This window comes from Macadamia integrifolia, chromosome 3 (assembly GCF_013358625.1).
Source record: "Macadamia integrifolia cultivar HAES 741 chromosome 3, SCU_Mint_v3, whole genome shotgun sequence".
Taxonomy (NCBI): domain Eukaryota; kingdom Viridiplantae; phylum Streptophyta; class Magnoliopsida; order Proteales; family Proteaceae; genus Macadamia; species Macadamia integrifolia.
In genome coordinates this window covers 37,023,606-37,047,270 of record NC_056559.1, presented here as the reverse complement: position 1 = coordinate 37,047,270, position 23,665 = coordinate 37,023,606, and the positions used below count along the sequence as shown (strand labels likewise).

At 38.6% G+C, this 23,665-nt stretch overlaps 4 protein-coding genes across 4 annotated transcripts; 1 reads left to right on the top strand and 3 right to left on the bottom strand.

Moving 5' to 3' along the window:
- LOC122073465 (dof zinc finger protein DOF1.2-like) lies at nucleotides 1–1,316 on the bottom strand. Its single transcript, XM_042638057.1, has one exon. The coding sequence runs from the start codon at nucleotides 1,199–1,201 to the stop codon at nucleotides 224–226; it is 978 nt and encodes a 325-aa protein (XP_042493991.1). The 5' UTR covers nucleotides 1,202–1,316; the 3' UTR covers nucleotides 1–223.
- A 3,442-nt stretch (nucleotides 1,317–4,758) lies between these two features.
- LOC122074624 (probable Histone-lysine N-methyltransferase ATXR5) lies at nucleotides 4,759–7,912 on the bottom strand. Its single transcript, XM_042639533.1, has 6 exons — nucleotides 7,300–7,912; nucleotides 7,059–7,145; nucleotides 6,087–6,316; nucleotides 5,879–5,979; nucleotides 5,576–5,788; nucleotides 4,759–5,358 (listed from the first exon to the last, which is right to left on the bottom strand). Exons 1-6 carry the CDS (start codon nucleotides 7,646–7,648, stop codon nucleotides 5,199–5,201), a joined length of 1,140 nt encoding a protein of 379 aa, XP_042495467.1. The 5' UTR covers nucleotides 7,649–7,912; the 3' UTR covers nucleotides 4,759–5,198.
- A 5,325-nt stretch (nucleotides 7,913–13,237) lies between these two features.
- LOC122074841 (nuclear speckle RNA-binding protein B-like) lies at nucleotides 13,238–14,521 on the top strand. Its single transcript, XM_042639810.1, has one exon. The coding sequence runs from the start codon at nucleotides 13,361–13,363 to the stop codon at nucleotides 14,159–14,161; it is 801 nt and encodes a 266-aa protein (XP_042495744.1). The 5' UTR covers nucleotides 13,238–13,360; the 3' UTR covers nucleotides 14,162–14,521.
- A 2,198-nt stretch (nucleotides 14,522–16,719) lies between these two features.
- LOC122073182 (uridylate kinase) lies at nucleotides 16,720–23,391 on the bottom strand. Its single transcript, XM_042637719.1, has 7 exons — nucleotides 23,048–23,391; nucleotides 19,640–19,787; nucleotides 19,490–19,543; nucleotides 19,200–19,291; nucleotides 17,968–18,194; nucleotides 17,319–17,495; nucleotides 16,720–17,234 (listed from the first exon to the last, which is right to left on the bottom strand). Exons 1-7 carry the CDS (start codon nucleotides 23,248–23,250, stop codon nucleotides 17,125–17,127), a joined length of 1,011 nt encoding a protein of 336 aa, XP_042493653.1. The 5' UTR covers nucleotides 23,251–23,391; the 3' UTR covers nucleotides 16,720–17,124.
- Nucleotides 23,392–23,665: the final 274 nt, after the last annotated feature.

The following is a 23,665-nucleotide window of genomic DNA, read 5'->3' as shown; positions in this document are numbered from 1 at the left end:
TTGGAGAAGAATTTGGTGGGTTTTATTGTTAATTTCTATTGAGATCAGTTTATCTTTTTCCAATACAAAGTACAAAGTAGATCATCTCTCTCTTACAAAGAGATTCAGAGATTGTTCCTTTAACATGGTACAGTAAGTAGTAATCAGTAACATCAAGAAGTCCTTTCATGGGAAAAAATGAAAAATCTGTGTATGTTTAGAGTAGCCATTAGACTTGAGACAATTAAGGCCTTGATGAGAAAACACCAGTGCTTGACAGATCAAAGGAACTCCAATGATCGTTGAGTGGTACATGAGGATGGCACGCAAAATTATGATGATCTGCAGGAGACGGGACGATGGATTCCAACCACTGTATCTGCGACGTCGTCTGCCATGAAAAATTCTGCAACGCTGCCGTTGCCGGAGCAATTTCCGACCATAAATCCATCCCTTGACTGAATTCGTCGCTCAACATTGATTCTAACCCGTAATTATTTGGATCATAATCTATAAACTGTGGAATCCTGCAAGCTTGATCCTTCAATCCGAATTCGAAATCTCCCGTCAAGTGAAAGTCCTGATGGGCTAATTGTTCTTCTGGGAATTGAATATTGGGTACTAGGGATTCATGACTCGGAAGGTCGGAAGAGGAACCCGTTAAGCTGAAAGGAGAATGCACCTCCACCACTTGATCATGACCAGGCAATTCTGGAGCTAGCCCAGGATCGAAACAAGAGTTCTGATTCTGATTCAAGAACTTGGCGAACACGGCCGCAAGATCAATATTCGGAGCTTCAGTGTCAGTGGCAGTACCGTGAGAAGTACTAGAAGTAGTAGTAGTGGGTGGGTGTTGGACAGGATATGAATCAGAATTAGTAGAACTAAAAGAGGTGAGTGAGCGACAGAACGTGAGGGAGACACCATCTACCGGAGGGGAATTCCTGGTGGCGGACTTGGTGGAGCGGCGGTTTTTACGGCAACCACCGCCAACGGGTACGTTACGGAGAGAACCACCTTTGGTCCAGTACCTTCGGCAGCCTTTGCAGAAGTAACGAGGCTGGGAGAGGCTATAGTTGTTGTAGTAGCAGAATTTGGTGTTGGGAGAGGCGCAGCGAGGGCAATTGGGAGCTATCTCTGCGCTGGTCTTCCATCTTCGGTCCATAACCATTGGCCTTGATGGGCATTGAAGCATCTTCTCACCTATTCCTGTTGTGAACATTACGATCGATGAACTGATCGATATCACCAAGAAGATGAAGAAGAACTGAAGAAGGGGAAAGATGGAGGGAGGAGGGAGGAGGGAGGAGGGAGGAGGGAGGAGTGGTTATGTTGGTATAAAAGGCAATCAAAGGGTGACTCCCAAGTAGATACGTGTCCACATCGTATAGGCTTTCTTCATGCATTGCCTGGCCTTTCGAAATGACCAAACTACCCCTCCCAATTCAACTGCCACCTACCTACTCTTTTTTGAGACCTGGATTAGCTTCTCGTGGGGTTCCGGAGAAGCTTTATGTATCACAACGATTCAAGTACGATTTCGTTGTATTAGGTGGGATGGTTTACTTCATGGTCGACGGCTATAGTTCAAGTCCAGGATGGCCCAACTACTCCAAAGGAAAAGAATGAAAGAATTATTTGACTTCTTCATGCATGCTCCACTTGGCTAAGGGGATATAGCTCAATTGGTAGGCCGCCGCTCTTGCAACTGGGTGGCTGCAATTATGGGTTGATGTGTAATTATTTAGGGGACAAAGATAGTATCTTGTACTTGAACCGATGACTCACTTTTTCTAAATAATTGGAAAGAGGATCAAAACATGCCACTCAATGACTACTGTGACGAAGATGGACTGTCAAGAAAGTAAAGGAGATAAAATGGGCAGTTGATCAGATCTAGTATAGATTGTACATGGAGATGCCTTCATGTATCAGGAGAAGATCAGATCAGCTTCCCATTACATGAAGGATAATGACTCTTCACTTATAGTTTCATTAGAAGGATACTCGTTGCGGTAAAAGGTAATCTTAGGGGTGACTAGGATAGTCCCACATAGTTTAAATGTCGCGAGAGTTTGTGGTTTATCAGGTCAATGCTTTCCATGTGGACACATTTTAAAACTGTAGAGGCTTCAGGCCAAAACGAACAATATCACGTGGATGCAACACACCTCTACAGCATCGAATTTTTGACTTAACACACTCTTGATGGCAGCATGAATTTGTGCGGTAGGACAATAGATATACTGTACTGGGTAACATTGTAAATTCCTCACTATTAGTTGGATACACAGGTAAGGGATAACATAGTAATTTACCAAGTGAAGAGTGGGAGAGAGAGGGGGGTTACCGTGATACGCGGAACTCTAGCAAGGGAGGAAATGGAGTGAAAAAGAAGTAACGACTAATGAGCGTGAGGCATAACAGAGCACGTGTTTAATGAGGTTACGTGGCACGTGATATGCGTTCCTGCGTTTAAACAATATTATAATCCAACGAACGAAAACGTCGCAATGGAACTGGGAAGATGCAGGTGCGGGGCGTTTCAGCTAGTAGTGCAGTGAGTCGTGGCGACTCATCAGTCATCACTCGTTACCTTGAACTTTGTCCCTCCCTATATTCGCTGTTTAGGAATCGTCATCGGTCCCACGGTTCGTTCTTAGTCTTCGGATGATGAGATGGGTTTAGCCGTTTAGGGGTGGATACGTGGGTCAGAATCCGTTCTATATCAAAATTCAAGAGTCCAATCACATGATCATATCTAAGGATATCGATTCTTTGGTCTCATCAAATCAATCACAATCAGTTTGAGGCTACGTGTGGACCCATTTATATCCGATTGGTTAGTAGTATGTAATCAGGGTCAAGTTAATCAAGCTATAATTGATCTTTAAACAGACTAATTGTGTATAAATGGACTATAAACATGTCATAAACAGGTCACCCATGGACACTCCACCGTTGAAAGGAAAACTTAGTTCCGAGGATTATATATGTAATTTGAATCAAAATCATATCGAACAAATAATGAATTAGGATCAATTAGAACCATGGTCCAGACTCCCGAGTCCTTCCTGCATGACCTGTGGCAGGTCATGTTATAGGACAAGATGAGTTACCATTTTAGGTCGAACAGCCAAACATGAATGGACCCACATTCCGGAGTTTTGTTAGCTCTCACATCCCAAGATGGAGCCAAAACCCAGCAAATGACTGTAGAAGAAAGCCCCCATTACCATCCATATTGGATGAGAGGGAGGGGCAAGTGGACAAGGAGGCATAATGGAATAAGGGATGGAAGATGGAGAATAATGAAAACAAGAGTACGTAAGATAGAGCTATATATTTGGTAAGGGCCAGCTATATTGTGTGTAGATGATGGTTGTTAGGTTTCGATCGATGAAAGAGTCCATGTAGGTTCTGCGTCATTTTCGTGGGGTTGTGTGATTGTGTTATGTCCTCACCCGTGTGAAGCTTGTGAGAACACCCCGAAACAGTAGCGAGAGAGAGAGAGAGAGAGAGGTCATCCGGCCATGCATAATCAGTAGTTTCTACGTTTCAAACTTTGCTGTTTATAAGGTTTGGTTTCAACATAAGCATGACGGCGTAGCTGAAGAAACTCCAACCGTCTCCTTTTTTACATACATACAAGATGAGATGAGTTCAGTTCAGTGAAGAATCATGGCTCCTCAACATTATCTTCATTTTAATACTCTCTCTCTCTCTCTCTCTCTCTACACCCAGACCCAGTGGCGTTCATGCCTAGCATGTGGCAGACATGGTGGGTCCATTTGATAGAGAAGGATTGTATTGTCCATTATCGATTGTTGCGGGTATCTATCTCACCATTGATTTTTTCACTACCAAACTAATGAGAACCCCACGTTGGTCAACAAATTGGGCAATGAACCAGGAAATGGTCCACTCCAGGGAACCCACCCCTGCCGCCCGTGGGTTTGGTTATAACTTAGAACTGGGTGGGCGTGGGTCCAGACAAAACCAATCAGTTTCAGATTACGAGGGAATCAAGGATTGGGTTGGGCACATTTTCTTCTTGCTGTTGTTGTTGGGATCTCTCACTTTTTTGGTTACTTCTTGGTCATCCTTATTCCTTCCCATGTCCAGCACAGTGTTTTGCCTATCAAATCTTCTTTTGTTTCGAGCATTGTCTATCAAGTATAGCACATCACTTGCCAGCTTAAGAATAGGCCACACGGTACAAGGGTTTCTCAAAATTGAGACCCATTGGTAGGCCCATGAAGAAAGAGCATTTCTTAGGGTTCCTGACCACTTGATCCCAGAATTTGGCAACAAGATGCCAGAGACTCTACAAACTAAGGCTGTGTTTCTTATGCATTCTCGGAATAGATTGTGGATTTAGAACACAATCTGAAGTGAGAAAATAGAGGAGTGTGTTTCAGAATGTATTCTAGACTCAATCTATTTTGAGAATGCATACCAAACACAAACCTAAATTATCAGAAGAATCAAATAGGCAGGTTTACAATGAAATTAATTATTAGAAAAATAAAATCTTGACAAGTAATTTACCAGAACATTCAGGAAGTGGCACATGAAAGAAAAGATCATAATAAGATAAGACTGATTTTGCAGCTCATTGAAAACTTGGACTAGAGAACAAAGAACTTTTACCTAATAGAAGCTCCAATATGAATCCAAATTTTCTGGTGACCAAGCATGTTTTAGAATGAGATTCTTATGTGCCTCTGACAAAGGATTCTGCCACAGTTATTTCCATCTTAATAGTAGAGAACCATGTATCAAACTCTAATTTCATTATGGAAGGTCAAATTTAGTGTTCAAATTGGCAGAGCTGCAAACATATGGGACAAGTAGAAGGGAAAGCAAAGCTTCTAAGGATAAATGTAATGTCGGAAGCAAGTTCAAATCGACAACTACGTCTTGGAAAAAAAAGTTTCAAGGAACTAAATTTCATAGAACCAAGAAATACAAACTCCCCTAGTCAGTCCTACCCTGTCATGGCCAAGAATGAGCTGGCTACGTATGACATATACAATGTGTCCTAGAAAAATATATATCAGCAAATGAATGAAGCTGGTTTCAGAACACAATGAGTTAATAAGTGATGAAAGAATCGATGCCAGTGTTAAAATAAATCCCAGAGGAGGATCCAGATTTAAACCATCTTGTCAAATTCATAGACTTCTTTGATCTAATGACTGGAGTTATAGAGAAACTCAGACAAAATGATGAGTTGGATATTCATGCTCATATCCATTGTAATTGTAGTATAGTCTCTCCCCCTTAGCAATATCACGAATGGCAACCAATAGGACACGGCATTCACCATTCACATTATACCTGACGCATTTAAGATTCTGCTTCTTCTTGCCCTCCCTGCAACAAAGGGACACCTTTTAAGGCACCATAGGATTGAACATATTTGGAAAAAAATTGCTATCAAATAGAAATATAGAGTTCTACAAAATTCAAACTCATTGAAAGTTGAGGTTGAAAACAAAGATAATGGAATATAAGAATAAATGCCACAAAACAAAAAACATGATTAAGATAGGAATAATATTATATCAGGACATACAGTGGAGAGACTTACGGAGTATGGTTGTTGATGCCATTGATGAAACGAGCAATGTTTCCCCGTTTATCAGGGCATATAACAAGACTATCAGATGGAGTTTTTGCTAAAAGGAGGGTCATCATACTATCACAATCATCATGTTCCCGGTTCCTAATGTAATCAATGTCACCTGTGTATTCTGTGATTAATGTCATATCTTTTATGTGACTATCAGCCTCCACTGTGAAACTGCTCCAAAGCATTGAACATTTATTTAAGTTAGAACAAGCATACAAGCCAGATACTCCACCAAAGACAAGAAATTAAAATTGCATATACCCTTCACATGAATCAAAGACTACTACAAGTGGAGGCCATTCTCCTATTCCGCACATGGCTCTGCAATGCTCTAATGTTTCTATGTCTTCCTTACAAAGAACCTAATAGAGAACCAGTACAACACACTTAAAACTCCTAAAATGAAATGAAATATGAAGTTCCTATAACCAAATAGAGAATTTGTCAGGGGAAGATTTAGGTGTGAAACCTGCATGCCACTCTTTTCAAACCTGGCCTGATTGGCAGACCTTGGGGCCATGCCAGGCATGTAAGTTAGGTCATTGCTGAACTCCATGTGTAGTGCTGTTAAAGCAGTAGCAAGGGAACCCATTTGCTGTAACCTGCGCTTAGGATCTTCTGTCGGATGAAATGGCAATAGTCTCCTCTTTTTCTTATACATAACTAGTGTTTTACAACGCCTCCTACGCTTCCTGGTATCTGACAATCAAGCAAGATAAAGAAACAACTATGTTCATGAAATGGTTGTAACACAAAGTTTGGCATTGAACAAAAAAGGGCGTTGATGATAACGATTATCAAAACTTACTCCAGTCCATAACCGGAATTTCTTCTTAATCCTATTTGGGTATTTTATCTTCAATTGATACATCAGATTTCAAATGTTTCTAAACCTATGAATTAAAATCCAATTCAGCCTTCAACCAGTGATAGAGAGATCCTTACTGAAAGAGTTCTGGGTGAAACATTTCAGTTTACACCTGGTTGTCTTGTCCACCATTGCAACCACTCCTATGTTATCTTGTATGCTCTTTAACTGATTCCTAAACATGCTTTTAAACCCTATTAGCATCCTCTTCCATATTATGTTCATTCTTTGATAATGCAGTCCCTTGGGCCTTGATTGCCCATGGGCCTAATTTTGTAACAGCTTAATAGAAGTTTCTCTTAATTTGTCTCTTAGTTAATATTCATTGGTTGTAGGAAGAAGACACTCCAAAAGTGCTTCCACTTCAACTTTGATACTCAAGTCTTCTAACCCTTGTGGGTAATTAAACATAATTGTTAACTGCTTGCCATTTCTGCTATAGGCTTACCCAGCACCTCATCTCTGTGAATTTTCTTCCAAAATTGGATTAGCATGTCAACAATGATAAAGGCCATGGCCTAACATGAACCCTCTTAGAGAAAAAAAAGGATAGAAGGAAAAGAGGGGACTTACCTTGAGGAGAAGCACATTTATCAGAAGCATCAGAATGTTTTTGAATCTGGAAGAAACCGACAATCTTCGTCTGCCTCAGAGGAAATCCTAAACCCAACAAATGCATTCTAATACCCATTACCGTTCATCGTTTCACCTTAAACCAATCAATGATACCCACAGACACATGCACGAACAAAGGTAAATGCCAACTTAGAAGAGGGAAGGGGGAGGGAAAGAGAAGGGAAGAAGAAATCCCCACCTCGTACTCGAGTATGGCCAGAACAGGGAGGGCAAAACCAAGGGCCAGAGGGGACCCGAACAACAATGGGTCTCAAACAGAACATATGAAATCCCTTGTCGCATTTATCACAGAGAAGCATCACCTCAGCTCGATCACCAGACCCACATTCCTCGCACCCCGCATCACTGTAATCTCGAGGAATCACTGCGTACGGTGCCATTTCCATTATCTCCTTCAAGGACTTATATTTCTTGTGAGCCCGAAATAAGGGCAGGCTTCGTATCGCTTCCTTACATTTGGTATCGGAACCTTTGAAGGGGAAAATCTTCTGCGACGTAGAAATCGATGTTGGGTTCGAAGGAGCCATTGCTCTTCCTAATTGATAGGTGTATGTGAAAATTCCACTATTCCTCTATTCCCTTTATTCCACTATTCCTATGATTGTTGCAGAGAGGAGAAGAGCATATATGAATGAAACCCAATAAGAATACACAAATAAGAATAGATTAGATGAATGGAGAAGGAGTGGCATTGAAGAGAAGAAGGCAAATGGAGGTAAATTTTAATGGCGAAAAAGATGCAGACGGAAAGGTTTGCTAAAGTACGCAGTGGTGAGTGCTTTAACAACGAGGGGAGGCATTCTGTGGTCTGAAAGACTAAAATAGGCTTCGCGCAGATTGGGATAGGTAATAAATTGGTGAAAGGGTATGGACAATTTTCAGTCATTTCACTTGTGGCTGACGAACACGTGGAATAGCTTGTTGGGCCAAATGGAAAAGAATCGAGAAGACGGAAGGAGAGGAGTAACGTCTCTATTTTATTTCCTCCCCACTAGGATTTTAAAACTCGGAATCAGCATCGGGATCGGTCCGGGTTAGCACCAAGGATTTTAAACTCGGAACTGAGTGTCGAATCAGTTTGCCAACTTCAACTTGAATCGGTTCCAAAAACCCTAAAACGTCTCATCAGACCTGAAAACACAGTGATTCGGTCCCAAACACCTTGGAATCGATAGCTCCGGAATGTCCAAAACCAGGATCACTCATGGTCTGCTATGCTCCAATTCCAAATTTTAAACAGTGGTGAGACCTGGATCAGCTCCGAAATCGATATATTCCAAGCATCTAGATTTTTTTCTTTTTCTGTATAACATTGACCTATGTTATATCAACCTCGATCCAAGTGGTTCCAACTTCCAACTATCCAAACTAGAGTTGTCAATCGATCAGGCCTAGCCAATTTTATTCAATCCTATTCGGTCCCTCTAATTTAAGGTCATTTAAAATTAACAACTATTAAGGTAATCAGGCTTCATAGGTCATGACATGGATACGCCTTTACTTGATTGGTTGGTTATCATTTGATATTTGGCCTCAATATAATTGGACAATAATCTAGTTTTAAACTCACCAATTGACTAATCAGGCGATAATTGGACCTTAAGCGGGCCATTGATAGGTTATAATCAGGCCAAATGGGCCTAAACGGGTTAATCAAATAAATATCTACAGATGATGTGCTTTGGGACAAGTATACTACAATGGCTTTTGTTTACATATCAAGTTTCAGTCCAAATAGAATTTACGAAAGTAACAAAAATATTCAAGAGATTACAAGAGAGTGTCTCAGCATTTACATATAAATAAAAAGTATTTAATTGAATTAGATTCTAAAACTTAATACATGATTAATCCAAACAAATATGTCTATCCAGTAATTGCCAGATAACCACATTACCCAATCTTTTAATTAAAAAAAATAAAAAAAAAACAACTCCAATCTTTGTCTCATCTTTTTCTTTTCTTTTTCCCATGTTTTATGATAGAAAGGTAACTATTCCAGCTCACCTTGCATCATTTCTCATTTTGATACCCACATGAGCACAGTGGGGCTGGCCCGGCTGGCAATCAAAGAGCCCAGGTTGCACTGGATTGGGCTTCAGCTCTCCTCTCTTACATTTTGATTAAACACACTTGAGCACACGGCTGGAGCTGGAGCTGGGGTTGGTCTCTTTCTCTCTTTTTGTGTGTGCGTGTGTTATAGAATGGTCAGTTTGGGTAGATAGTAAGTTTTTAAGGCAAGAGTTCCTCCAATTAAAAAAAAAAGAGGCAATTTTACTTCACCCATGGTCAAGGGAGAACCCTTTTCATGAAGAGGTTAAGATGGTCTGCAGAAGGTAACGGGAAATAGTTAAGGTTAATATCAACTTTGAAAAGTAAAGGGCAAAGCATATATTTATTTTTGTTGATCAAATATATAGGGAGAACCATATATAGGTTTTTTCTTTTTCTTCCACCTATAATGCAGAAAAACTTTTTCTAAAAGAAATATTATTATAATAAGGGTTGGTCTATTTATTTTTGTTGATCAAATATTATGTTTTATTAGGTATGATTAAAGTGACAATAAAAGGTTAGGGTTTCTAGGAAAAATGCAGGGGTTATAAGTACTGTGGGTGCTAACAGCTACTTAGCACAGTTGGTAGGAACTATTTGTCGAAGCAGCCATCAGTTTGGCATGTCTGGATTGAATCCCCCCTCTGTTTCCATCTATGTATGACTATTCTCCCTTTTATAGATCTTATACTTTTAAGTTTTATTTTGTTACTTGATTTTTTTTTTTTTTTTGATAGAATTATTTGGTTACTTGATAAATTATATTTTGGCTGAAACTTGATATGAAAATTGATGACGTTGAGGTTTACTTGTCCACAGAATTTGTATATCATTTGATTAGTCACGCAAGTAGAGGGAAATAAAATCAGGTATCAATATTTTGAGAAGTAAAACGATCTGATCTAATATGATATTATCAATCTATATCCATATTTAATTATTACCATGCCAAAACCTTGATCAAGAGATGGCCCATTCTTGCTAAATGTGCCCAAAAAGGGAAAAAGGGGGGGGTTATTTGTTATAAATTCGATCAATGTCTGAACAACTTAACATGGCATTTATTAATCAATTAGATTATCTCTAAACATTGAATTTTGATTTTACTAAAAATACATATTGAATTTTGATATACATATTGACATAGAAAACAATTATATCCACGCATGGGAGAGGATTACTATTTTTAAACAACTTATAAAAGAAAATTGTTTACCAAAAACAAATCTAGGCACACTAACATTTGGGAGGTCAATGAACCTAACTCACTAGAAAGAGATTTCAAAAGGGGACAAGCCTTGAAAAACAAGCTGTAACAACTCGTCTCCACCTTCTTTCTTTTTATAAAAATGAAAATTTGAGGAAATGCAATCTAGTTTTTATTCCCCTATTATTAATTTTTTTTTTTTTTACTATTAGTCCATTTACATTATCAAAAATTAATAATATAAAATGAAGAAAAATTTTCTTTGAACCAGTAAAGTATGCCCATTAATATAAAATGAGAAAAAAGGTTCTTTGAACAGTCAAGAATATGTTGGTGCATTTTTTCTCTTTCATTTTTTCTTCTCACGTGATATAATCATGTTATCATTTTACATACGAAATTGTCCCATCATAGGACCCTTTCTTCTAAGACACTCAGTTTTGTATCTAAAGCACATATTTTCTCGGATTGAATTCCTTCATCATGGGCGGGCCTTGGATTGCATGGAAAGTGCATTGCATTTCAAACTTTGTACAATGACGGTGTATTTAATTATGCTTTAAATAAATTTTGGTTGTTTCCTTCACTATCGCGATAGGTGATTAGAAGTTTTCTCCTTATTACGCTTGTCTTTTTCATAAAAATAGTTTTTTTACATTTCCACCCTTGTTCAGTACCGTTACATTGATACATTCACCGATAATACAGATCGGCCGATTCATCTGGTCATATCGGATTGACTTAGGCGATTGGCAGTTTGGCACGCGTTCTCCATCTCTCTCTCTTTCTCTCTATCGTCCAATGGCAACCTTTGACGAGTCAATCAAAGCTTGACTTTAGAGAAGCTTTGTACGCGCAGACATAAATGCCCCAGTGAGGGGTGGGGCCTGTCAGAAAGACTAATTGAAAGAAACAGGACCGGCACTAGGCACCAGGTCCAAGGGATAGACCTATCAATCACTCAAAAACTAAAAGTTTTTTCTAGGGAACAAAAATTTATGATTTGGACCCAAGCTTGAATCTTTAATCTTCCCCGTCAAGCTGAAAGTCAGTCAAACCAAATCCAGCTGACTTCTTTCCCCCTTCATTCTGGTTTGGTTTTTTTTTCTGCAACTCCGGTTCCCCAATTCGGCTTGACAGGGGGTTCGGCTCAAGGTTTTAAATCACATATCAGGGGGTTGATCCCACGTCGATTAAGAAAGAAATTTGATATGACTTAATATAGTTTTGAGTTTCCTCATAAATCAGTTCATGGGACTAAGTTTTCCAAAAATTTGTATCAATGATATCGGTTCCAATCCTTGCATGGAAGAGACAATTTAGTGGCAGAGTGAAATTGTTAGGAAATGATTATCTGGAGTAATGAAACACTTAGAAATGACAACCTGTCGCAAGTAGAGTCCTTGGAGCATAATGAAACCACATAGAAAAGGCTACTTGATTTAGAGTGGACCACCCTTGAGCAGTGAAACCCTTAGAAAGGATTACTTGCCGCCAAACAAAATTCCTAAAGCTATCTTATCTAGAGTGGACCACCCTGGAGCAATGAAACCCTTAAAAGGATTATATGCTGCCAAACAAACTTCTTGGACCAGAATTCATAGAAAAGACTACCTAATCCGAAATGGACCACCCCATAGCAGTGAAACCCTTGGAAAGGATTACCTATTGCCGAGCAAAGTCCCTAAAGAAGGATAAAACCGTGTCAAAAAGACTGCCTATCATGAAATGAACCACCCTAGAGTAATGAAACCCTTAGAAAGGACTTACCTGGTCAAACATTTTGGTCTGAAAGATGAAGTGTTCAGGTAGAGAGTTGCGTGGTACGTCTTGGTCAAGTACAAAATTATGTTGAATTCAAACCAGAGGTTAATTGGGACATGTGGTCAAAATGGTGTTTCTTAATTATTTATTTGTTTATTTTAATTTAAAATTATAGCACTCATGAGATGAAGACTATTAGCCAAAAGCAACACACATAACACATAGAGAGACAAAAGAAACTTTAGAAAGCTAAAGACAGTGGATGATACCTATTCACACCTTCTCCATATCTGTCTCATAATACTGATCCCAAAACCCAAACCTTGTTTGGAGTCAAAGAGGGACCAATTAGCTTAAATGATAAGACAATCATTACTTCATTACCCAAAAACATATGACAAAAAATGAATGGAGAAATTTCGTTCAAAGTGTGTCTTACATCACTCTCTTATCTGACGTGGCACACACGTATATAATTTCAGAGCACCACGAAACCTTCCCCACAGTCCACTTGTATATCTGAGTCAAACCCTAAATGTTGAATGTAATAGTAAAATTGGACTTTACCTTAAATAAAATATAAAATTATATTATACCAAGTTCATTGCTCATCAACTGCGCTACTCTCTTAGGTTGAATTTTACCCATTTTTTATCCACTTGTTTTGGTAATTGGATGGAACTCAATATGAGTATTTTTATTTTGAATGTTCTAAAATATGAAGAAGTAATTAAAATCTTTTGTAGTTAAGTTTTCTATTATTCAATTATTCATACACCTACAAGGTACCATAGGGTGTCAAATGTTGACTTGCACCGATAGATTTAATTAGAACAATTGATTATAGCCTAACACTAGACCATGCAACCGGTTAGTAAATGGTTGGTGCCAAGCCTAACCCGACTATAGATGGCCTTCACGATGTTTGGTTCTAACTTGATGGTGTCCAATCGAGACTTATCTAAACATTAACCAACCATTCAGAGCTTGATTAACTTAATGATGACCCGTTTATTGACCCTATTAATCCATTTAAACCATTTAAAGCCCCATTAAAAAAAAAAAAAAAAAAACCATGAGAGAGCGCACCCCACGTCAAACGGCGTGTGCACCATTTTTTTTTTCCATATAAATATTTGATGATAGATAGATATTATATCATTTATCAAACAGCTGCCAGCCCTAGTCTCATAGATTCATTGAAGAAGAATTCATGGACTCCTCCTCTTCTGATGAATTCCCCACCGGTTCTTCATCCCCATCTAGAAAGGAAGTTCAGATCCAAGGCCCTCGGCCACCGCCACTCAAAGTCCGTAAAGATTCCTACAAGATCAAGAAGCCACCTCTCGCACCGCAATCTCAACCTCAACCTCAACCTCAACCTCAACCTCAACAGCAACCGCCTCGTCGGCCGGTGATTATCTACACCGTCTCTCCTAAGGTAATCCACACCACCGCAAGTGACTTCATGACACTAGTTCAACGTCTTACTGGCCCCAATTCAACATCTTCTTCTTCTTATACTACTGTACAATCATCATCATCATCGTCTGCATCATCTTCTTCTTATGTTGATAATAAGGATACTATTCTTGCTTCTCCGGCGGCGAGATTTGCGACGATAGAAAAGGCGAATACTGCCCCTTCTTTCCAAGGGGAGAAGTCAAGAAAGGGTAGTAGTGGTGTTGATGTGGTGGAAGTGGAAGGATTAGAAGAGGACATGAATGGAGTTGGTGCAAGTGGAACGGTATTGGAGAGGAAGAGCTTTTTTCCAGGGATACTATCACCTGTTCCATCATCTCTTCCTCCTATTTTTCCCAACTTCTTCTCACCTACAATACCTCATGACCCTAATTCATCACTTGCTTTCTTACAAGATCTAAGTCCCATGTTCCATGGAAACAGAAATTTTATTGAGGGTACCATGGTCCCAAGCCCTACTTCCTTCTTTTCTTCAGCTCCTTTAACTTCTCCTACTCCATTTATGGATCTCTTTAACCAGTTCGACTTCTAATTATGTTTCCATAGAGATCAGAAGAGAGGAGGGGGAAGGGAGATTAGAAGTGATAGTGATGTCTGTTTTTCTTTTTTTTTCTTTTTTTTACTGCGTACTCTCTCTCTCTCTCTCTCTCTCTCTCTCTCTCTCTCTCTCTCGAATTGATAATAGTATAATACAATGTTACAATGTGTGGGGGGTGGTGGGGGAGAGGGAGAATTGAAGGGAGATTATTAGTCAGTGGGGAGTTGGAAAGCATTTAATCGGCTTTAAATTTAGTGGGCCATTTGATGGGTATATTGGGCTATACATCTCTCACAAATCAATCTTCTTCCCCCTTATCCTTCTTTCTGAGATAAAATTTTTGTCTTCATGAAGTAGGTGTGACTGTGTATTGTAATTTATGCAACAAAGCCCTTGCCAATATTATTTATTTATTCATTTATTCATTATTATTTTTTTCATTGCTGTAACATTTATTTTGTGGGTTCTCATGCAACTTGTTTCATTATAGTTAATCAATATCTATTAGAGTTACATTTTTCTTTTTCTTTTTTTAATATAATAATAAATCCATGATTTATTGGGACCATGGTTTTACGTATTAGTATGGTATCAGTATCAATTATATAGGCAAAAAAAGCCTGAAACAATCTAATCCATATTGTATTGGTATTGGTCAAGATCGATATCGACATCAATACTGGTACTTACAACCTTGGTTGGGAGTTGGGACAATTCAATCGCAAGCCCTACATCTTTCTTTTGGTGTGGTTTTATAAATTTCAGTTTCCACAACATAAATTTTTTTTTTTTTTTTTTTTAAAGTCAATATACCGACTGATTCCTATTTTAATAATTATTTCATTCAAAATGTCAAGAGTTACATGGGAGCAGTTAAGAATGACCACTTCAATGAAGAAAATCACCCAAGGAAGGTTAAATTTGATATTATTTTAATAACATTTGATTAGGGCTTGCAATGCTTATTAGATTCAATTGAACAAAATACATTAGGAGAGCGGTAGTCTGTTTTTTCCTTCCCCCAACAGAAAAACGGTTACGTGCGGGTTAGATGCATTTATCATATAATAATAATAAATTAGCAATACAAGTTTGACCTGGCGAGCTCAAGCACAAGATAAGGATCGTGAATTAAGTATTATAATTTATACTTATAATATACAACATTGATTAAAAACAGGGTCAAGCCAAGCCAGACCTGGCCTACCCCGAACCCAACAAGGCTGAGCTAGGCCGAGATATCCCCGCACTTTTCCGGCCAGACTGGTCTTGGGCTGAACCCTAGAGACCTGGGTTGCCACCCCCTTTGGGTGCATCCCTACTATAACAAACTGCTAATTGCAGTAGGGTTTTTAAGTCACTGGATTTTATTAGTGCCTACTAAGGGCCTGTTTGATAATGTTTCTACACAGAAACGGTAGAAGCGAAACAAAAAGCATTTGATAAAACTGTTTCGTTTCACTCTTTTTTCAGAAATAGAAATTGAAATTTCTACCTATTATGGTTCAAGAGACGACCTAGGCGCGAAACAAGTAGAACTTGTTTCGCCGTTTCTGAAAACGACTCGTGGTCATTCTTTCGCTGGTTACTATCGACTTCTAGAAACATGATTTATCAAACACCTTCAACTCCGTTTCTATTTTTAGAAATGAAAACGTTATCAAACGGGCCCTAAAATTAGGCCAACAGGCCTAGGACTGATGGTGTTAATCAGTTCGGTTTTGGTTTAAACGGTGTGGATCGGTTCGGTTCACATTTATTTGACTAAAACCATAACCGCACCATTTACTAAACGGTTCCACTGTCTGAAACTGTGATCGTTTAGTAAACGGTTTAGGTTTCCACGGTTTCTAAACGATGGTTTCGGTTTCGGTTTGTAAAACGATTCACAATCGATTTGTTATAACTTGCAACCATCTCTAAACTGAAGATCATAAACTTATCAAAAAATAATTGGCAACCACAAATAAGAGATTCTATATTAACGATGGTATGTCTTAATTTGATAATCTAGTGATATCTCTGTGCATGGCCCTTCTCAAACATTTAGAAATAATATCATACATCCAAATCCAACCTTCTACAGCATAAAATATTAAAATGATAGGTGGTTCAGCCAAAACACCCCATATAGTAACATATATGGATTACAAGTTCATGAGCTAAAGCCTAAACTTGAACTGAATTGCAATAAATCATACCAAAGTAGGATGGGTACTTAATTTAATTGTTAATTGTTATACGGATTACTGCCCCTTCTTTATTTAATTATTATACGGAATAATCAAATCGGTTTAAACGATTTAAACGGTTTTAAACAGTTCGGTTTAAATGAGTTAAACGGTTTCAATTCGATTTGAAACCGACGGGTTCCGCAGTTAAAACCAACCCAACCAGTTTAGCTAATCGGCTTGAAACTTAAAACCATAATCGCACCATTTTTTGTGATTTCGATGTAAATGGATTGGTTCAGTTTCCATAAACGGTTTCGATTACAAATTCACATCCTTACTTAGGATTGCCACAGAAGTTGAGTTAAACCACCAATAATCTGAGGGAACAATTCAAATGCAAATTTTATTGTTCTCAAGAAGACAGTTTCCAAAATAAAGTCCTAAAGCAAACCAAATACAAAATCTTCTTTTCAGAATGGAATGCTTCAAATAAGTTTCAGACAATAAACCTAGTAGCTCTATAGAAGTTATATTGTTATTTACGTAATCACTCTTCACTAGTCAGTTGTCATCATCAGTGCTGAATCAAGTACACGAGATAGTAAAAACCAATCCTCCAGATTCAGAGAACCATCAAATTTCATCTTGCACTTCAGCCTCATTCCGATGTTGGTTCAGTTAGCCCTCAAAAGCCATATAAACACTGTCAGCAAATTCAAAACTACAAGTCACGGTAAAACTTAAAAATGGTCACCCCAACCACTAGGATGAGAAGTCCTGCGTTCACATCTTTGAAGCGAGTTCATTCCAAGACCTCCCAATCAAAGTGCCAACTTTCTCTCCCATAATGGCTTTGGAGATATTACCAGGCTTTGTTAGATTGAAGACAACAACTGCACCAGGAAAAAAAAGCATTGCTTTCAATCAGTGATTCACTTATTGATGAAAATACACCAGAAAATATCATCCAGCCATACCAGGAATGTTGTTTTCTTGACACAAAGTTATTGCCGTCATGTCCATCACTGAAAGATCCTTTGATGTCACATCCTGATAGCTTACATTTTCTAAGAGGCAAGCACTTGGATTATGCCTAGGGTCATCATTATAGACCCCATCAACATTTGTAGCCTTCAGCAAAACCTCTGCATTAACTGGATCACAGATTACATGCCTAAATTCAGTTAACAAAGTATCAAATATGAGTGTAAGTATTAACATATTTGTGCTCTAGACCAAATCGAATGGTTCGAAGTATCTTGTCTTTACAAGAGCTACCAATGAAATTTTATAGTATGCATACTTGCTCAGTTGGCAATGGTTTTATAAGTAATGCTTAACTAAGTTGGTATCAACATTTGAAGGTGCCCACTGGCTCAGCTGGTAAAGTCTGTGGCATGTTGTTGCCAAGAGCTTTTGATCGAGTCCAGCCTTCAGCTTACTACCTACCGAGGGGGAAAAAGGGATAATTTCCTCAATAACTGTTCCTATCAAATTTGTAAGGACTTAGGATCCTTTAAAGCTATACCCACTATTGGGAAAATTGGATTCCCACCATGTTTTGCAATTTGGTCAATCTACTTTATTTTCCCAATTAGTAACTCAATCAAGAAATATTTGACTTACTTTCTGCACAACGGAGGGCTGCTGCAGTATCTGTTGTGAAGAATGGGTTCCCAGTCCCTGCTGCAAAGATCACCACCCGTCCTTTCTCCAAATGCCTGACAGCCCTTCTTCTAATGTAAGGCTCTGCCACTTCAGACATGCGGAATGCAGTCTGGACCCGTGTTGCAATGCCAATGCTCTCCATTGTTGCTTGCAGAAAAATTGCATTCATAACAGTTGCTAACATCCTAGTCAATTTGAGAAGCCAATTCAAGCAGTCAAGTTAACCCCCAAAAAATTTGTGAAGTATAATTGGATAAAACACATTTATTGAACCAAAACATTACATCAAGAAAGGCAAATACTGGAAAATCATTTTATCATGATGCCATATAATCTTGTTTTTTACCATCAGATCCTTTTTCTGCACCTAAAAGTTAAGGGTCATGCCAGGAAAGTAAGAAGATAGAGAGCAAGACCTGGGTTGGAGAAATAATAAATCTTGAACCAGATTGTGCCCAAGCTAGGCTCAATCGGGTTCAAAGTTGAGAGCGAATTTAGCCTGACTTGCACCTTAACCAGGAAGAATCTTGGTGCCTGTAAATTATACTTAATAGTCTTTCTCACTCCTTCCTTTTGTCTAGTGGTTAAAAATAAAACAAGACAAATAAACAAAAACCAAATGCAGAATTCCCAAAGTCAACCTGTTTCTCCAGTTATTTCATTGCATATGTCGCCAAGCTACATATGGCAGTATGGCACGATATGTTATATAGTAATTTGATAAAGTCAAGCAAGCAGATAGTTAGAGAAGAAACAATGAGGGGATTCTGGAGTGCATGAGAAGAACAAAGTTTATCCATCCCACACATAATTGATCAGTCGATCAGTAGGCAGGAAAGAATAAAAAGAAAGAATTACCATCAGATCCTTTTCCGCTGGTATCAACTTATCATCTCCAAGATACATACAGAACAATCTGGAATATTTTAATAATTTACAAATTATAGACAAACAAGCAGGGAGCTGATAAGGAAACCATTAAGTATTGGCTTTCTATCGGTGGATTTAAGAATTAAGACAAATTGAATATTCTTGACAAGATTGGGTATTGAGGAGACTAAAATAAAAAATGATAGTAAAAATAAATCACGCCACATCAAAAGAATAATTCACAGATTCAAACCACTATCGAACATGGAATTTCGATCGAAATGCCAGATGCATCAGTCAAAATCTGATAAGATGATTACCCAATGTAATCGGCAGATGAACGGTCCAGACCACTACAGCCCGCCCAAGAAGATCCACGAAAAATGTTCCCACCACCAACCACAATAGCGACCTAAAATATTCAGCAAATGTAAACAAGTCAGACCTACAACAGCTAAGAATGAAGTTGGCAACATCTGAGGAAGGTCAATTCTGATCCTAATAACCATATATATACACCCATAGTACTTAACAGTGCACATACACGTAATTGAATGGTATGAAGTAAAAGAGAGAAATTTTGCACAAAAAATCAAGAACAGAAGACAACCTCAATGCCAAGCCGAGTCACAGATGCCACTTCCCTTGCAATGGCCATTGTAACCTGAAAAGATATGACAGAGCTGCCATGCTTAATAACTATCCCGAAAAGTCCAGATAATTGAGGATTCACTAAATTATAAGTTAATCATTCTCCTACCTTCGGATCAATATTTTGTTTCTGATCACCAGCAAGTGCTTCTCCACTAACTTTAAGCAGCACCCTTTGCCATTTATACGAAGGCTTGGACATTCCAGCTTCATCCATTTTCAGCCCAAAAGGCGTCACAGTAGACATTTGAGGCTGCCTGTGTATAATAATGATACAAACCAAGTGAAAAACAAAGCACAATGTTCCCCAATAAAGTATCTCACCATTATTAAACCTTCAAGTCAATATTTGGAAAAAAAAAGAAAAGGAAATTACAATCCAAAAAACTGATAGAAAAAGAAATTTATTAGAACAAGATAAAGTTGGGGTAAAGTTATACCCTTTTCCTCCCAATGGACTTCACAATTATGAACTGAATAATGTTAGGATCCCACATCGGTCACAAAAGGGATTTGATATGGGTTGACATGGTCCTAGGTTCCCTCACCTTATAAAGCCAATTTATGGGGTTGAGCAAGTCTCATATCAATGGGATCGGAGCATCCAATCCTCAATCCCAACCCTCATGTGGAAGGGGCGACCTAATGCCAGGATGAAGCCACTGGAAAAGGGCTATTGGCCGCTAGGCAGAGACCCTGGAGTAGAGCGAATCCCCGGTTTGAAAGGGCTACCAGATCCGAAGTGGGCCGCCTTGGACATCAGTTCGGAAGTGTGGTGGTATATTCCGATCCCATATTAGCCATAGGGGGCTGATCCCACATCGACTATGAAAGGGATTTGATGTGGATTGATATGGTCTTGGGTTCCTTCACCTTATAAGCCGGTTGATTGGTTAAGCCGGTTGATTGGTTTGATCAACATGACTGGCTTTGGAAACTCAAACCAAGACAGAACTGGTCCAACCTAGGCTTTTGGTCTAACAAGGCTAGAAGTAGTTTAGTTAATATTTGTCTTTTATTCACCTTATAAGCCGGTTGATTGGTTGGATCAACATGACTGGCTTTGGAAACTCAAACCAAGACAGAACTGGTCCAACCTAGGCTTTTGGTCTAACAAGGCTAGAAGTAGTTTAGTTAATATTTGTCTTTTATTTGCTTTGGATAGGAAATGTAGGAAATAGGTTAGTTGTTTTTTAGTTATATTTTTGTTTTAGAGTTAGATTAGGGTATAGAGTTTTACGCTCCCAATTAGGATACTTTTAATTTTTGTTTACTTATATATTGTATTCCTACAACTGAAGGACAGATTTGGATATAGAAAATTGTTGGTTGCACATAAGTGTGTGGTTGTGCGAATGTGCGTTTCCTCTTCCCCACTTAAGTTTCTTTTCAGATTTTCACCCTCTCCTCTAATCGGCCCTCCACTATCAGTTTATGGGGTTGAGTTCTCCCAAGGTTCGTATCAAATAATGAGAAACAGATCTAGTTTTTATGAATCCAAACAAAATTCTTGAAAGACTAAACTACCCAATGGACCAAAGTACAACAAAGAAAATGGAAAACAGATACGCAGGTTCTGTTGAGCCAAGGTGGAAGGAAAAGGTCATAAGCAGACCCAGGAGCTTAACGCAATTATGAACATCTCTTTGTCCTTGGTTACAAATTCATTCAATACAGGTCATCTTGCAAAACAAAGGAGACAATCAAGACCATAACTTGTATTAGAGATCCGCAAATGTAGGGTAAAAACAGTCCGCTAAAAAAGACGTATGGTAAAAACAGAGTGATATTTTAGTGGTATATTTCTAGCTCATAACTACATTCACTATTAGTTTTCCCTTCAATTAGCTTCACTGCATAGTATGTGAACTCCTCTATCATGTTTACTTTTTGGATCTTGGTACTGCAACTCTAGAATGCACTTCACACCCAATTACTCCTTAACGGTCAACCCAATCCTCACAAACAAAAAAGTTTTTAATCTTGGTTTAGATCTAGGTTTCAAATTGGCAGGAAAACAGAAGTTTTCCTGAATTACATCAAATTCTACTGGATCTCCCTTCTTTCCTATTTCTTCTCTAATACTATTATATCTCTTTTTATCTCCTTCTTCTCCTAACTCTACTCTGTCAATCCTATTTTGAATACATTTAGCTTCAAAAATTCTGACAAAATTTAAAACCTTGCTATCAAATTATCTCTATGTTTTGCTAATTGTCCTTGATACCCGCCTCCCAAAAAAAAAAAAACCAACAAATTTGGTAGGTTCCATTGCATATATTGCAAAAGGCTTCCAATATTAACTTCTTTCCCTCAACAGGAGTTGAACAACAACCCCCCATACTTTTTGTCAAACCCATGGCAGCAAGAGAAGGAGATCTTGTGCTATACTCAAATGATATCTTTCCTACCGACGCACACAAGTTCCCATCATGTCCTAGATCACATTCCATGAATGGAAAGGGGAAGCCTACTCATCCATCAAAGGCATAACTCAAATATGGTTTTTGGAGTGTGGAATTTGTGGCTCCGCTCGGAAGGAAGAGGCTTTTTCACCTGGAAAAACTGTGGTTGTGTAACTGGATCCACTTTCGTAGGAAGTGGGAAATGAGGATGAGTATTAAAAATCAAGGCAGGTATTGGCAGGCAAGCTACCTCTCTCTGTCCGGATCAAAAAAAGGATTCTCAGCTAATGGCTTTAACCTCAAGCAGAATTTCCTCCTAGTCATATTAAGGGTTCTATTTTAAATGACATTGAACTTAAACATCATACCCTGGATGCAAAAGGTGAAGCGATTATGCTTAGGAAATATTTACTGCCATCTCTCTAAGCATGCTATCTTTAGTTTCTTCTTTCCATATGTTCGATGTTGTTTCTCCCCCATTACGCATTGCTTTATATAATTGTTTTGATATCCTTACTGTCACTGTTGTTCTATTAAAATTTGTATTACAAATAAAGCTAAAGTCCAGAACAACAAGCCATGCCCTGCCGAGAGAATCCGTACAACGAAGGCAAAGTCTTAGATACTGAACCTGTCCCTTTTTGATGTAGTTGTGTGCTTGTTTTCACCAAGTTACGATCTAGAGGGTGGGGGAGAAGGCAGCATTAACTAATAAATAAACCCTTCCACCTCGGCCTCGAACCCAACTGATTATCAAATATCTAGGGGATATATATCATGGAGGTAAATGAAGTGTCTCCCCATCCTCCAAAACCGCAAATTTTTAACCTATAAAACAAAACCTCCATATCCCAATTAAAGTACAACTTGGGTTTGCTAGCTAAGTGTGTTCACAAACAACAAACTTCTCCAACATAAAACCCCAAGTCCAATTTCCTCCTATTCTTCAGAAATACTTCACCAACTCAAAAGACATCCCACTAGTCATCATAGTTCCATCGAATGCTACTAACAAATTGCAACAGTAGGCTTTCACTGAAACGACAAACATGTAACCAGAGGTAGAAAATAAAATCCGTCATGCTAAAAAGGTTAAACATAAACAGACATACCTGATATGCATTGGGTCAGATAATGGACTTATTTCAGAAGAAGAACAGTTAAGCGCCACCGGACGAGCTGTTTTTTGGTAACCCATCATTAAACGATTGCTGTGTTTGAAGGGAAAGAGAAGTGGAGATGAGGATGGAGAAGGGAAGGCGCTGAAGGACGCCATCGAAGGAACAACAACAGAGGAGAATGAGGAAGCCATCATTAGAAATTTACAGCCACGAATCGATAATAGCAACAAAGACTCACGAGCTATTGCTGCTGCTAAGTAGTGGTAAGTGCTAAACCTTCGTCAATAACTAATGGGTAGCTAATGCTTTATGTAATGGGTATATCTGGTCTCTGTCAATTCCCTCTTCGCAAGATATTTCCCTCTGGGTGGTCCCTTTTTTATTTACCCGGAATCGTGCCGCTCACGGCTGGTATTGATATTTGTACCGATATCGATATCAATCGGCCATATCTACGCTTCAATGTCAAAAAACCACATTCTTCACTTAAATTTTTACAGAGTTGATAATTTATATTTTTGGAACTTATACATATGTCATGGACAACTCCATTGTGAGTTTAAGAAATTCTAATGATAAATGATTCTTCACTTGGGTGAGTGATTCCAT

Bases quoted from the DNA above. Each gene is read 5' to 3' on its own strand.
- LOC122073465 (XM_042638057.1), bottom strand. From the start codon at position 1,201: ATGTTCACAACAGGAATAGGTGAGAAGATGCTTCAATGCCCATCAAGG.
- LOC122074624 (XM_042639533.1), bottom strand. From the start codon at position 7,648: ATGGCTCCTTCGAACCCAACATCGATTTCTACGTCGCAGAAGATTTTC. The intron at 6,317-7,058 runs GTAAGTCCCCTC...CTTGATTGTCAG, and splicing joins TAAATGTGCTTCTCCTCAAG to ATACCAGGAAGCGTAGGAGG. The intron at 5,980-6,086 runs GTTTCACACCTA...GTTCTCTATTAG, and splicing joins TTGAAAAGAGTGGCATGCAG to GTTCTTTGTAAGGAAGACAT.
- LOC122074841 (XM_042639810.1), top strand. From the start codon at position 13,361: ATGGACTCCTCCTCTTCTGATGAATTCCCCACCGGTTCTTCATCCCCA.
- LOC122073182 (XM_042637719.1), bottom strand. From the start codon at position 23,250: ATGATGGCTTCCTCATTCTCCTCTGTTGTTGTTCCTTCGATGGCGTCC. The intron at 19,544-19,639 runs GTAGGAGAATGA...ATATCTTTTCAG, and splicing joins AACAAAATATTGATCCGAAG to GTTACAATGGCCATTGCAAG. The intron at 17,235-17,318 runs GTATGGCTGGAT...TTCCTGGTGCAG, and splicing joins TCAAGAAAACAACATTCCTG to TTGTTGTCTTCAATCTAACA.